Raw genomic sequence first — 15436 nt, forward strand, 5'->3', positions numbered from 1 at the left:
GATTGGTAGTACTGCAGATCGGGGCACGTAAGAATAATAAAGGCCATGAAGTTTGAGGCTTGAGTAAGAAGCATTTGTTTCATTTTGTTTAAAACATTACTTGTATGTAAATAACAAGAGCTAAAAATGGAGCCTGCAGGTGTATCTGTTACTGTCATTCTTGATGATCAAAGGTCGTATATTAAGATCAAAATGTTGCATAGTAAAAGCTCCACAGATATGAGCAGTGCAGAGTGAAATTTATGGTGAGTTCACAGTCAACCATAATACAGTTTCACATTGAACTACTCTTTTTCCTCTTGGTCGTACCAGCAAAGACGATGACTCAAGACTTGGAAGCCCGAAAACCTCAACACATGATTGAAGTGTGAAACTTGTGGCAGATGCTCTTCAAGGAGATTGCCATATGATATCAGGTATTTTCAGAAGCTACAGGGATTTCAGCAGTGTCAGTTTTCATGTTTTGAGAGAGAATTTAAAAAAGAAAAGAGGAATGTTTTTGCAATGAATTCCTCACTGCTTGACTTCTGAATAGATGCAGAAACAAATGGACATTGCAAAGTTGTTGAAATACAGATTTGACGTTGAAAGTCAAGCATTCTTGTGTCAAATTGTTGGTGTTAATGAAAGTGTACGAGAGATTTTGAGCCGGAGTTGAAAGCACAGTCTGAGGTGTGGAGAACTGCTTCTTTCTCGCGACCAAAAGATTTTGACAAGCACAATCAAAGTTCAGGCAAATGATCTTTGTTTATGATCATTAAGTAATCATCATTACAGATTGAGTTCCGTGTGGAACGTGTCACAGCAGTGTATTACCATAGCTTCATGCAAAATCTGTGCAGAAAATTTCACAAAAACCGACCTCAGTTGTTTAAAGCTGGACGACTCCTCCTTCATGACAACGCTAGTCTCCACATCGGAAATGTTATGACCACTAAGCTGCCCCCTACAGGCTGGACACGAGTCTACCAGACTTCGACTTCTTCCCGAAGATGGAAAAAACCCATATGCAGATTTTGGTTCTTCTTCTTTTTCCTGAAGGAGATTTCTGCTGCCATTACCTGAGCCATTTGACTCATGAACTTCGTTGATGCTTAGGATGGAAGTTTCAGAAGCCATGAGGATTTCACTGGTGTCAGTATTTCGTATTTGACAAGATGATTTGAAGAAGATAAAAATTCAGTCATTTAAATGCAGGGAGACTATATTGAAGAGTTATACAGATAAAACTACCAAACTAAAGTAACCTTTAAGAGTGAAATAAAATATTGTGCCAAAAAGTAATTCCCGGAAGGAAACCGTAATTTAATTTCATTGATTGCTAATGTTAAAAACATTTAAGCTCTTTAGCCATTTTTCAACTGTGAAATCACCAGCATTTCACCCAACAATTGAAAAAGACCTAAAGAGCTTAAATGTTTTAAAAATATTATGTGTTATTTATGGAATCTCCCTCATGTATGTAATGTAATGTAATGTAATGTATGTATGTATCTCTCTATGGGTGGGGGTGAGGAATAACATCCACCGTATCCCTTGCCTGTTGCAAGAGGCTGCTAAAAGGGACCCAGGGGTTTTTAACCCTGAGAGCATAGGTTGGTGACCATGGGGTCCTTATCTGAGTCTTGGCGTTCCTTCCACTTACTTGTGCCAGGCTCCTCACTTTCATCTGTCCTATCAACCTCCCTTAGTCAGATCTTGATCTCTTCCAACTCTGATAGTATTAGGATTGCAAGGATTAGAGAGTCTTCTCGTTTTCTTGCCCATTGTTGCTCTTGTCGTTATTTGGCTGATACCTTCATTTTTCATAGCGTCATATCCCATTTTTCTCCCTGATGAGTGTTAATAGCAATAGTACTTCCTCTTAAAACAATAATCACCACCTTCACCACCAACTCCGTACTCTATAAACGCATATAGGTGTTTCATGTAATGTTGTGACTTGAAATCATTCTGTGACAGAATAAGATATTGAGGGATTGATTTTACAAGAATGTTTCCATGTAGCTGGCTCACAAATTTAGAAGATAAACATATTCTAGTAAACCAAGCAAATACCCTACTGAGCACAAAGTTAAAAAGAAGTTGAATGTACATATTTTTCTTGCTGAATTGCAAACCAGGTGCAAAATTATTGATAACAGAATTTGTTTCAAGTTCTTATACCAAATGCTTCTAGATATATTACTGATGAAATTATCAGTAGACTGCATCACTAGTGCGAACATTTTTATTAAGAAGGAAATCATGCTTTCCAATGTCAACTCAGTTAATATTACTTTATGGTTTTTTGTCTGTCGACTACTAATTATAACACCTACAACCCGTTAACATACCTGTAATAGTGTTTAAAGTTGTTATTTTTGTTACAGTTGTAGTGTTGTAGGTGATATAGATGTTGATTCCCATAGGGAATCCGAAATATTTGTTCCGAATGAGTAAATTTATAATACCAATACAAATGGTCCGTTATTGGACATTATAAATCCTCCAACCAACCCACTCCCGGCTGCCAGCGTTCCGCCCTCGCATGCCAGGCCGGGCTCACCAGTTGGTACCTAGCACACCTACCGAGACGCTGGCTAGTGCATACTGTGGAGGCCACTGCGTAAGCTAATTGTAGCCACCGGCAGTGCCAATGCACCATGAGACACTCTGTCCCATTATCAAAAATTAATGCCTGCTTTGCCATCAGATGATATAGATGTTGATTCCCATAAGGAATCCGAAATATTTGTTCCGAATGAGTAAATTTATAATACCAATACAAATGGTCCGTTATTGGAGGATTTATAATGTCCAATAACGGACCATTTGTATTGGTATTATAAATTTACTCATTCGGAACAAATATTTCGGATTCCCTATGGGAATCAACATCTATATCATCTGATGGCAAAGCAGGCATTAATTTTTGATAATGGGACAGAGTGTCTCATGGTGCATTGGCACTGCCGGTGGCTACAATTAGCTTACGCAGTGGCCTCCACAGTATGCACTAGCCAGCGTCTCGGTAGGTGTGCTAGGTACCAACTGGTGAGCCCGGCCTGGCATGCGAGGGCGGAACGCTGGCAGCCGGGAGTGGGTTGGTTGGAGGATTTATAATGTCCAATAACGGACCATTTGTATTGGTGTTGTAGGTGTAGCGTTCGGCAGACTAAATAGCCTTGAAGTTACATTATACTAGTGTAACCCCCATAAACCCGTGGCCTGAAGCCATGTATAGTTGTCAAAGAAATTGAAGCTGGCTTTGTATCATTAGCTGAAAATAAATGTCAGTAGTTATTGTAAGTAAGATGCCTTACTGTTTGCATTACTTACATGCTACGGAGATAAGCATGTTTTCACAAATTGTATCAAGGTACTGTACTGTAAATTGATTGAATATTAGTTACTGTGTACATAACAAAAGAAAAATCTTATCTTCACCCGTATAGTGCGAAATACAGCATATGACATGCATTAATGTCGCTTCCCCAGTGGGATGCCACTCAGTGTTTATTATTCTTGTACCCGTGTTATATCCACCAGATTGAGCAGAAATTTTGAAGACAAGCTCTGCCTTATGCTGCCATTTCATGAGCGTTCGTTGAACTCCGTGGTCTCAGCTATATCTGCCAGGGGGAACCTCAGGTTCTTTGAAGCGGTAGTTGCTTCGTGCAGGAAGGATCTGTGTCCATGTTCATCATACAGAGTCACACCAGCTGAATGTTTGTATGCATGAATTAAATTTTCTTGGTTGGATATATTACTCTTGAGCGTTGTAGATGATTTCAGAAGTAATATTTAGACTGTCGTAGTACTTCTTTTACATATACAGTATGTTATATTTTAATTGCGTTTTATGTAAATATGGCAAGGGGATATCTAGATCCATCCAGTGATGCTATCCGTGAAATGTTAGAACTTAATGATGAAATGACACATTTTTTAGAACGATCAACTAGGAATAGTGATCTACCATACCTTTCAGGACTAAGCACGAAAGACTGAAGTGAAAATGGTGTAAATAGTGTGAAGTGAACATATAAGAAGACAAAACGTACAGGGAGATAATGCACTAGTGGTAACTAAGAAGTCATGGGATATTTTAGCTGGAGGAGCCTCAGTTTTGGTGAGTTAACCTTTGAAAAATAAATTTTAATTTGATTTCCTTGTTGTCAGTATATCACTTTTCATTATTAGGTAGTACGATATTGTACTAGCACAGATAACACAGACTACCTGCGTCCTACCTGGGTAACGTTTAGAGAAACTGAGATCCCTGCTTAAGGGTTTAATGTTTACTGAACATTATTGTATCTGCTAGAACTATTAGCCATATTGAACCTTGAGGAGTTCTCTGTTCTGTGTTTTACCTATATTGCTTATGTGCATCGAATGATGCATTCTGTAGGATGGTTAATTAGGCAGTAGGAAATGTGGCAATTCTGAGGTATTTAATTAATTAATTAATTAATTAATAATGTTTAATTGAGATATTCAGTAGTGTTCTACGAATACAGGGCAATATTGTGGGAATAGTCTTAGTAGGTTTTGTCATTTGGCTGATGACCTTGGTGTTTCTGTATCTGTACTGTTTGTTGACGGCACCACATTAATTTTCTAGACCACATTTTCCTAGTGATGCATTAGGAAGTGAAAGTACAAAAGAAACTGACTTTAAAGTAAAAATAAATTATTTTAATAGCAAGTTATATGCCATATTTGTTCTTAAGTATTACAAAATTAAAATTGCACCATTTTTCACATTTTTAACAGCATTGTACAAAATTTTTCTTTTTTTTTTCTTTATGATCCCATGAACCTAAACACAAGATATAATTCACCACAGATTACTTGAAGATATTGAATCAAACAACAGCTTCCTACCTGGGTGAGATTTAGAGAAACAAGAGTTCCCTACTTAACGGTTTAATATGTTCCCTGTTTAACGGTTTAATATTCACTGAACATTAGTTTATCTGCTAGAACTATTAGCCATATTGTACTAACACAGACTACTGGAGGAGAAACAATCCTGAGTAGTACACTGGTTATGTACATGTCCCAGACCTTGTCCTCATTTACAACATTAAATATCTCAAAATACTGAAGATAGTGATGTGAAACAAATTCTGTTATCTAGAATTTGCACCTACATGTAGTTTGTAATTTAGCAAGGAAAGTATGTGTGTTCCGTTTAACAATGTATAACTTCATGTTAAAAGTGGTATTTTCTGAGTTTACTGAAATATGTTATTCCTCTCAATTTTTTATCACCACCACCACCACCACCACCACCACCACCACCACCACCACCACCACCACCACCACCACCACCACCACCACCACCACCACCACCACCACCACCACCACCACCACCACCACCACCACCACCACCACCACCACCACCACCACCACCACCACCACCACCACCACCACCACCACCACCACCACCACCACCACCACCACCACCACCACCACCACCACCACCACCACCACCACCACCACCACCACCACCACCACCACCACCACCACCACCACCACCACCACCACCACCACCACCACCACCACCACCACCACCACCACCACCACCACCACCACCACCACCACCACCACCACCACCACCACCACCACCACCACCACCACCACCACCACCACCACCACCACCACCACCACCACCACCACCACCACCACCACCACCACCACCACCACCACCACCACCACCACCACCACCACCACCACCACCACCACCACCACCACCACCACCACCACCACCACCACCACCACCACCACCACCACCACCACCACCACCACCACCACCACCACCACCACCACCACCACCACCACCACCACCACCACCACCACCACCACCACCACCACCACCACCACCACCACCACCACCACCACCACCACCACCACCACCACCACCACCACCACCACCACCACCACCACCACCACCACCACCACCACCACCACCACCACCACCACCACCACCACCACCACCACCACCACCACCACCACCACCACCACCACCACCACCACCACCACCACCACCACCACCACCACCACCACCACCACCACCACCACCACCACCACCACCACCACCACCACCACCACCACCACCACCACCACCACCACCACCACCACCACCACCACCACCACCACCACCACCACCACCACATGGCCATTGTAAACAGAACTTACTTAAAGTTATTGATCTCTTCTTACACTGTCGTACATCGTATAGATCACACTGTTCTTCACATAACTTGTACTTGCAGTCCTCATTTGGGTTATTAAATCATTTGATAATACAAACTTTGTGGTGGAAATCGTGCACCACAAAACTTGTCATTAGGCTTTTCACTGCCATGTTTTGAAGACTAGGCTAACCCTGTTGGCCTAGTTATTTTAAGGGCAGAAGCACTTAAACAGATACAATTTTTACTGATATTATTACTGGAATTAATACCTACCCCGCCTTCGCCCCATTTCCTGATACAGGATCGGGGGTGAGGTGAGATGATATTTTACGGCTGGATGCCTTTCCTGTTTCCCATTTCAGTTGACGAAATAATGAAGACGAAATGACTGATGGTGAATGAAACTGGGTAAGGAAGTGGAAGAAATCAGCTGTGGCCTATAAATAAGAACTGTCCTGGTATTTGTTTGAAATGATAAAAGGGAAACCACAGAGAACCACTCTCAGGACAGCCAATGGTGGAGTTCGAACCCACTTGCCTCCCAAATGCAGAGCTTGGCTGCATAGACATGCTACGGCTACTCCGCTTGGTAATACTGTTTCAGAAGTATAATGTAAAACTGGTGTTTCCGGAACTGGTATCATCAAAATCATGAACATTTGCTAAAAAATACATATCTGAGGAGGTGGTGACAGTTCCTCATCAGATTCATCACTACCACTTTGACACTTTTTGGTAGTTCAGTATCATCCCCCAAATATTCTTCATCTTCCTCTTCGATAAATTCCTCCCTAGCACTATTTATGAGGAAACATTCCATTTCTTCATCAACAAGAGATGAATGTATCCTTCAAGTGCCATGATGGTTACAAAATAGCGGGGAAAATATTTTACTCCAACGAAGACAAAATAACATCAGATTGATTTCAAAACATATGAAATTGAGTGGTATGTCTTCCATACAGAACTTCTCTCAACATTTCCATGGAAATTCAAAGTGTGACACAACATCCCGTATATATAAGGGGCAGTCATTTGAAAACCAAACACCCGCCATAACATATATTCCACACGAAAGGTGGCAATACTGCTCTTACATATCGATACTGCCATCGCTGTGGTAGAAGAACTGCATAGTTGATGACTTACAGGTGCATGCAGTTGTTGGGTTATGTCTTTGTTGGTGCGCGGACTGGTCTAGTGTGTTTCTACAGTTGTAGAAATGGAGGCAAGCAAAGAAGGGCAAAGAAGTGTGGTTCGTTTTTTGGTGGCTGAGGGTGCTGGAGTACGCAAAACTCATCACATGTCTGCTGTGTATGCTGAACACTGCATGTCCATGACAAGTGTGCACAAGTGGCATAGGAGATTCCGAGAAGGGCACACATCACTTGAAGATGGCGCACGCCCAGGACGGGCCCATCGAGCCATTACTCCTGATGTGAAAGAGCGGATTGATGGTCTTATCTGGGAAAACCAACGAATGACGGAGGAAGAAATTATCTACTTTGAAGAAATACGTGTTCAGGACGCAATTAGCCATGGCACAGTGGGTTCCACATCAACTGACTGAGGGACAAAAGATTGACAGAATGGCGTCATGTCTGAGTTATCTGCAGCGATATCACGAGGAAGAGTATGTGTTTCTATCTCATATTGTCTCAGGGGACAAAACGCGGTGTCACCATTGCGAGCCCGATAGCAAATGGCAAAACCAACAGCGGAAATATCGCGATTCTCCCCCACCAAAGAAATCTAAAGCTGTTCACACAAATTCCAGTGAAGTCATGATGACCTCTTCTTCTTTGACTGCAGGGACCCTCTGCTTGTCAACTTCCTCGCGGAACCACAATCAATGTGCAGCGCTGTGAAGACACTTTGCATAAACTGTGACACGGCATAAAGTCAAAATGCCCTGGAATACTGTCAGGCGGATTCATCCTGTGCATAAACTGTGACACGGCATAAAGTCAAAATGCCCTGGAATACTGTCAGGCGGATTCATCCTGTTGCATGATAATGCTCGCCCCCATACTTCCAATCTGGTGAAGGCTATGCTTCAGTGATTTGGTTGAGAAATGCCTCAACATCCTCTGTACAGCCCGGATCTTTCACCTTGTGATTTTCACATTTTTTGTGACCTAAAGAAAGACATTCATGCACGTTGGTTTCATTCGGACGAGGGAGTGCAAGAGTGGGTGCGGTTGTGGATCCATCAGCGACCTACCTCTTTCTACAAAATGCAATTGATTGTCTTGTCTCCCAGTGGGATAAATGTATTAATGCTTTTGGCTATTACTTTTTGAGTAAAACCATTCCATGGTCACGTTGTAGCGAGTGTTTAGTTTTAATTTGACTGCCCTTTATATATGAGCTTGGTGAAGTGGGCACTGCAACAAAACGTATATGTACGGGTTTGGCGGAGGAAGCACGGCTCTCAGAAATGTGTATATATACGGGTTCGGCATTGAATAGGTTAAAAAATGTCTTAATTCATAGTTTGATTTCTTCTACTCTTCTGTCATCATTGCGTCAGTTGAATAAAATCAAAGTTTATAATTTTCATGTTCCGTATTGATGTCAATATAATTATTGTAGACAAATGAGGTAATCCACCTAATCATCAGTACAATATAAAATTAGTACTTCAATTTATTTTAATCTTGGTACTAGTTTCAGCCTATTGATATTAGACAATCATCAGTCATAAGATCTTAAAACACTTAAAAACCTAATTGGCCATATATAACAAAAATTGATACAATAGACTCCCTCTAGTTTGGCTACCTCGGGACCGGACCCTAGGCTGGACTAACCGAAAATATGCTATAAATACCAATATTTAGCTTAAGTGAAATACGGTACAAAAATAACCTATTATAAGGCAAGTAGCATTAATGTGTCTTTAACAAGTATGAAACCAAACCAAACCAAACCAAACCAAACCAAACCCCATGGCACTATAGCCCTTGAAGGGCCTTGGCCTACCGAGCGACCGCTGCTCAGCCCGAAGGCCTGCAGATTACGAGGTGTCGTGTGGTCGGCACGACGAATCCTCTCGGCCGTTATTCTTGGCTTCCTAGACCGGAGCCGCTATCTCACCGTCAAATAGCTCCTCAATTCTAATCACGTAGGCTGAATGGACCTCGAACCAGCCCTCAGGTCCAGGTAAAAATCTCTGACCTGGCCGGGAATCGAACCCGGGGCCTCTGGGTGAGAGGCAGGCACGCTACCCCTACACCACGGGGCCGGCCTTTAACACGTATACTCACCCAAAATGAGTTTATGTCTTTATGATGTCTCCATACACTATTGAAGTTTCACTGCCGATGAGAAATAAACAGTCGTGGTGGAAAGTTAATGCAGAAAAACATATTAAAAAAACTCAATTTAATTTGTAAAGGTATACTAACACTTTGTATAAACATTACAGACTGACGTAAACAAAAGGAACTCACAGTATAGTATAGCACAGTGTCTTAAACTCTGCAGAATTTAAAACTTAAAAAGAAATCGGTTATCTTTTTCTGTTTTTTGTGTTTATTGCAATTTTTAGAAGCAGAATCACGCTACTTCTTTATAAATATTACACCAACTGCTGTTGCTTCTGTCTGCTGCTCGATATAAGTTGTTCTTCCCTCAACGTGGCATATTTTTCAAGGACAGGTGCCGGCTGGACTTTTCAGTGGCCAAATTAACCGAAACCGAACTAGAGGGAGTCTGCTGTAGCATAATACTTGAAAATTGTTCTGATCTAATATTCAATACAGTAGAGTCTCAATTATCCAACCTAAATAGGACCTGGTGTACGTCTGATCACCGAAATGTCGGATAATACAGAGTAACTTTGAAAATGAACTAAAACAAACAGGAAGGCTATACTGTACTGTATTACTACAACAACGGCATGTTTTACGGTACTCTATTTATTGAATTATCAGTTCAGTTGTACAATACACGCAGTATTGAACGAATACGTTCCAAATGTCTTATGAAAAGAAACTTGTCAATAATGCCTGCTTGCCTGCTAATTCACGTTTTCTTGCTGCGAGATTCCACCATTGACGAAAAATTAACACCTCCATTTGGCTTGCTTCCAGCTTTTGCTTAACGTAGTTTAATGCCATTTCCAGTGCACTTAATCCTTCACTGTGAGTAATCGTTTTCTCCTTTTGTTCTGCAATGCCTCGTTCTTCTTCTTCATCATCATCCTAATTTTCGTTCGCATTCACAAAATCAATAATATCAGGGTCAGTTAGTTCGAACAGCTGATCTTGTGCACACCACTTACTCACATCGTGAGTCGTAGCATCCTCACAGCCAGGAATGCAATTCAGTAAGGGAACAACGTTTTCCATATCTTCTTGTACCACCTCTTGATGTTCGACCTCACTCAGCAATATGTTCAGAGACTTCGCTGATGTCGTCGTTTCAACTTCTTCCCAAGACTGCACTATCCAGTATGCCATGTCTTTCATGTTGATTTGTTTTAACTTTTCTTTCATGTCGTGGCCATTGTCCATTTCCTCTATCAGGGATGAAAGGAGGTTTCCACTGATATTTCCTCTTCAGTGTTTCCAGCACACCTTAATCCATTGGCTGCCATAATGACGTCACGTTAGGAGGGAGGAACATGACTTTGATGTCACCCCTTCTAAGTTGCTCTTCATTTGGGTGTGATGGAACATTGTCTAGTAGAAGAAAAGCTTTTCTAGGAATATTATTTGAAGCTAGAAATTTTTCTACATCTGGAATAAACAGTGTAAAAAACTCGTCTCTAAAGATGTCAGCAGATATTCAGGCAGTCTTCTGATTCGTGTAATGGACTGGAAGAGCATTAATAGAAATGTTCTTAAATGCCCTACGCTGCTTTGTTTTACCGATAATAAGAAAGTTTGCTTTTAAGTTCCCAGTAACATTACTACAGGCAAGAACAGTAACTCTCTCCTTACTACGCTTATAGCCGGCTTGGGCTGCGAGAGTTTTTGATTGCAGCATCTTGGAATTTAGCCCAGTCTCACCACACTTAAATATCTGATCACGGGTTAATCTTCAGCAAGAATTATTTCTTGAAATTCCTTTTTAAATTTCACAACCTTGTCGGATTTAGCTAACAGTTTTTCTCCACAGATATTAAGCTGCCTAATGCCGGACCGGTTTTTTTCGACCGATCAAGACACCCAGCACTGGAGGTAAAATTAGGGTCCCCTTCATTAAACTCCTTTTCGAAATACACTGCCTTTTCTTGCAGAATGGGGCCAGATATTGGCAGGCCCTTTTCCCAGTTTTAAGTGAACCAAAGAAATAGTGCTTCACTTACTTTTTGTTACATTTTTTAATTGTTTTTCTGTCTGGCTCCATGGCTAAATGGTTAGCGTGCTGGCCTTTGGTCACAGGGGTCCTGGGTTCGATTCCCAGCAGGGTTGGGAATTTTAACCATAATTGGTTAATTCCGCTGGCACGGGGGCTGTGTGTATGTGTCATCTTCTTGATATCACTGAAAATTGTTTAATACACTTCGATCAGTATTTTAATCCTAACCAAAACCTTAATGATTTGTCTGAAAAACCGAACATTCTTTTTGACTTCCTTATCTTAGTTTTCAAAAGCTTCAAGTTGACAAGTAGGCGTTCAATCTTCCACGTAATACACAACACCTTCTCGCGCTACTTACCCTTACCACAACACCCCCCCTGACCCACCTTAAACTACTCCCCTCACTTCCTTACCCCCTCCTATCCCCTACCTATATTCAATTTTCGGTTCTTACTTTCTCTTGTACTTCATGACAAGGCTAAATTAAAATGAGCCTCATAATATTACTTACCATTTTCATTTTTCTATTTTTTAATTTTAATTTATTTTCTTTTCCTTAGATCTCATAAAACCCATATCAGATACTAATAGTCTCATATTCTAAGAGTTTTTATATATACCACTATCCACCTTTTGAAGTACTGAAACAAAATCATATCGTTTGTTACCTAGCAACAAATTTTATTCCTTGAATAACAATTGTGAATTATACTGCATCTTTTTTTTAACCTCAGGGGGTGGTGGTGATTATTATTTTAAGAAGAAGTACAACTAGGCAACCATCCTCTATATAACACTAATCGGAGGGAAAAATGGAAGGGATCCGACACTTCGAAAAATGATGATATCGGCCAGAGGAAGACAAGGGCCACGAAGGGCGTGAAAATGAAAGACTCTCTAGCCCTCGCAAATCTAATTGCGTTGGGGTCGGAAAAGAACAAGAGTTGACCTAGGGAGGTCAGATAGAATAGATGAAAGTGAGGAGTCTGGCACAAGTAAGTGGAAGAAATGCCAGGAGTCAGCTAAGGGCCCCGTGGTCGCCAACCCACGCTCCAAAGTTCAGAGCCCCTGCGCCCCTTTTAGTCGCCTCTTACGACAGGCAGGGGATACTGTGGGTGTTATTCTGCCGCCCCCACCCACAGAGGGATTTTTTAACCTCAAGATCTACTGCAAGAGTGCTCAAGAGCATCTACATGAACTTCTATTTTTAATTCAAGAAAAGTGTCATGTTACAATTGTGTTGACTTCTTGCCATTTATGTGTCGGCTGATGATGACATGGACACATGTCGAAACTGGTCCCATAACATTTTAAATATGTTGCTACATTAATTCGTGCAACAATATTATTGTATTGAATAGGTGGAACATCTTTCTCTTTTTCCCATCTTCTTTCCAGAGCTCTGACTTCATCAAACTTTCGTGGGTGGTTCCTCCCCTGAAAAGCACCAGTCAGAAGACTGTCTCATCGTTTCAGGATCATAATGGTAGACCCATGTTTCATCACCTATGACGATATTGTAGGTGTCTTGGGACTGCCTTCCATTTAATTTTTCTAGCTGGGAACAACACCAGTCCACTCTCGCCTCCGTTTGGCTTTCTGTCAGGGAATGTTGTACCCATGGGGCACATCTCTTCGTAAGGCCTAAATAATAGTGAACGATGGTCTGTGCTGCTGTTGACCCCCTATTCAGAGTCCCTTCATTATCACAAAATGTAAGATGAGGATCTTCTTTGATCATTTTCCTCACAGAATCAATGTTTTCCTGAGTCACAGCTATTGCTGGGCGACCGGGACAAGGACTGCCGACCCCTTGAAAACTCACAAAACCAATTTCCAACTATGGCTCTAGAAGGGGAAGCCTCACCAAAAACATGCAGCAAAGGAGGATGGCATTCTTCAGCACTTAAATTCTTTTTATAATCATAAAAATTCATGCGCAAAAAACGTGGCGCGACAGATTCATCTTGCACCGTGTCTGACTCACCACTGCCTGTGGTTTCTTCCCGCGCTGTGGAGGAACCACCTCTGGGAGGGGTTGCGCGCGCATGTTCCAAGGTCGAGAAATGAAATGAAAAGAATCCCATTGTCTTCAGAATTATGGCTTACGGGCTGCTAAAAACTTTTGGCATAGCCTTCGTAAGCCATTACCACTCCAATAATTAGATTAATATTTAAATCACTAGGATATACAATATGTGAATAATTGTCAGATTTTAAGCAGTTGTGAATGACCAGTTGATAATGTTGAGTGGATAAACTGACAATTGTTCTGGTGTTTAAGAAATTAACTACTTGGTGATTGAAGAAAACTGAGGTGTAATAAATTATTTGTGATAGCTATTTATCCCACTGTCACCATAACTCCTGTGTTGTGTTGGTGCGACGTATTAAAAAGGACCACTTTGCTTAATGTATGAGAAGTGTAATTTTATTAGTATGGACTTATCTAACCAATAGTATTAAATTGGATAAAGTTATCTTTGCATGAATGATATAAAAGAATTCTGGGAAAAATGGTAAAAATGGGCCAAAATTACTTCCAGTAACATTTTTTTATTTTTTTATTTTTTTTTATGTATCAGGTCTGCAGCCTGTCACTGAAGAGCAACTAGAACGTGTTATTGAAGAGCTCGAAATTCGCTGCTGGGAGAAAGTACAGACAATTGTGAAGACAGAGGAGGGCCTTGGCATAGAATACGATGAGAATGTCATCTGTGATGTCTGCCGATCGGTAATACACCTTTAACTTTTTGACTTTGTTTCTTCTTCAGATTCATTTTATGTATTTTATATGTGCTGTTATTGAGTGAATCCTTTCAAACAATCATTGGACCTAGAATTTGAGGATAAAAGTTGTCTTTGGAACCAAACTGTTTTGGTAACTTGTTTTTACTGCTGTTTCCAAATGTGCATTTTTATCCTGAACACTGGAATACTTCAAAATAAGGTACCCTAAGTGAGGTTTTCTCTTTATATAATTGGATGAATGTAGGTATTACTTCTTCAGGTTTAATCATTTAATATTTGTCAAGTTCTAAAATCAACGTAGTTTGTGCGTCATGTCTCATTTTTGGAATGTGTAAGTTAGGATCTATATCGTACACAAAGATTGGCCTTGTTGCAGTGACTGTTGGTGTAAAAGTATTTTTAGATACTCTTTTTTTTTTTTTTTTTAATGTTCATATCAGTTTTGCTTGTTATTCAATATTTACTCAACAATAGTATAATTCCTGTTGTTGTTGTTGTTGTTGTTGTTGTTGTAGAATATTTTAATACAAGTTTTTGAGACAATCCAACATTTCATTATTCAGAGACCAGAAATGGATTTAGTTGAATCTTTTTTGATACTGTACTCCATGTTCTCACGAGAAATGAAGTTTTGTGAAAAATATGATAATATGTAGAGTAGAGTTGAGTGAAATCTCAAGTTGTACCCGAGTTGTATTTTTTATTTATATTAATGCCTACTTTGTGGTCCAGCATTATGCATGAGATGTTGATGACCAGATCAGTTGCTCGAGCACCAGCCAGTAGAATTCTGAAGTTATGGAGAAGTTGCTCTAAGATAGTGGCATAGTCATAGTCTTCATAATCCCCAGAACATAATACAATCTAGAATTGCTTAAGTGAACTGCTCCAAATGAAACCATTGCTATTTTGCTTCACTTTCTTATTTAGCGTGGAACTGTATTAGTATATGCTTTCCAATAAGGTGGTTGTTTTATGAACAGGCATGCAGTCCTGAAATTCAGACCAATTAAGGTATGGATCTTCTGACTTAACAATCAGTTAATCAGTTCTGGCAGCAGTATATTGGGCGTGCACCATATATACGTGAATACTCCGCACCATTGAATAATCTGCACACCTTAATTTTAGGATTGAAAATTATCTTTAACTTGTTTATTACCAGAACTTAATCCTACATAATG

At 40.5% G+C, this 15436-nt stretch overlaps 1 protein-coding gene across 1 annotated transcript in view; it reads left to right on the forward strand.

The window, feature by feature from the left end:
• The window catches only part of rno (rhinoceros), a 306578-nt gene that overhangs the window by 177018 nt on the left and 114124 nt on the right, over positions 1-15436 (forward strand). Inside the window, exon 7 of the mRNA XM_067146977.2 lies at positions 14087-14235. Coding sequence (XP_067003078.2) covers positions 14087-14235 — 149 coding nt within the window. The remainder of the gene's footprint in view (positions 1-14086; positions 14236-15436) is intronic.

The sequence above is a fragment of the Anabrus simplex genome, chromosome 5 (assembly GCF_040414725.1).
Source record: "Anabrus simplex isolate iqAnaSimp1 chromosome 5, ASM4041472v1, whole genome shotgun sequence".
NCBI lineage: Eukaryota > Metazoa > Arthropoda > Insecta > Orthoptera > Tettigoniidae > Anabrus > Anabrus simplex.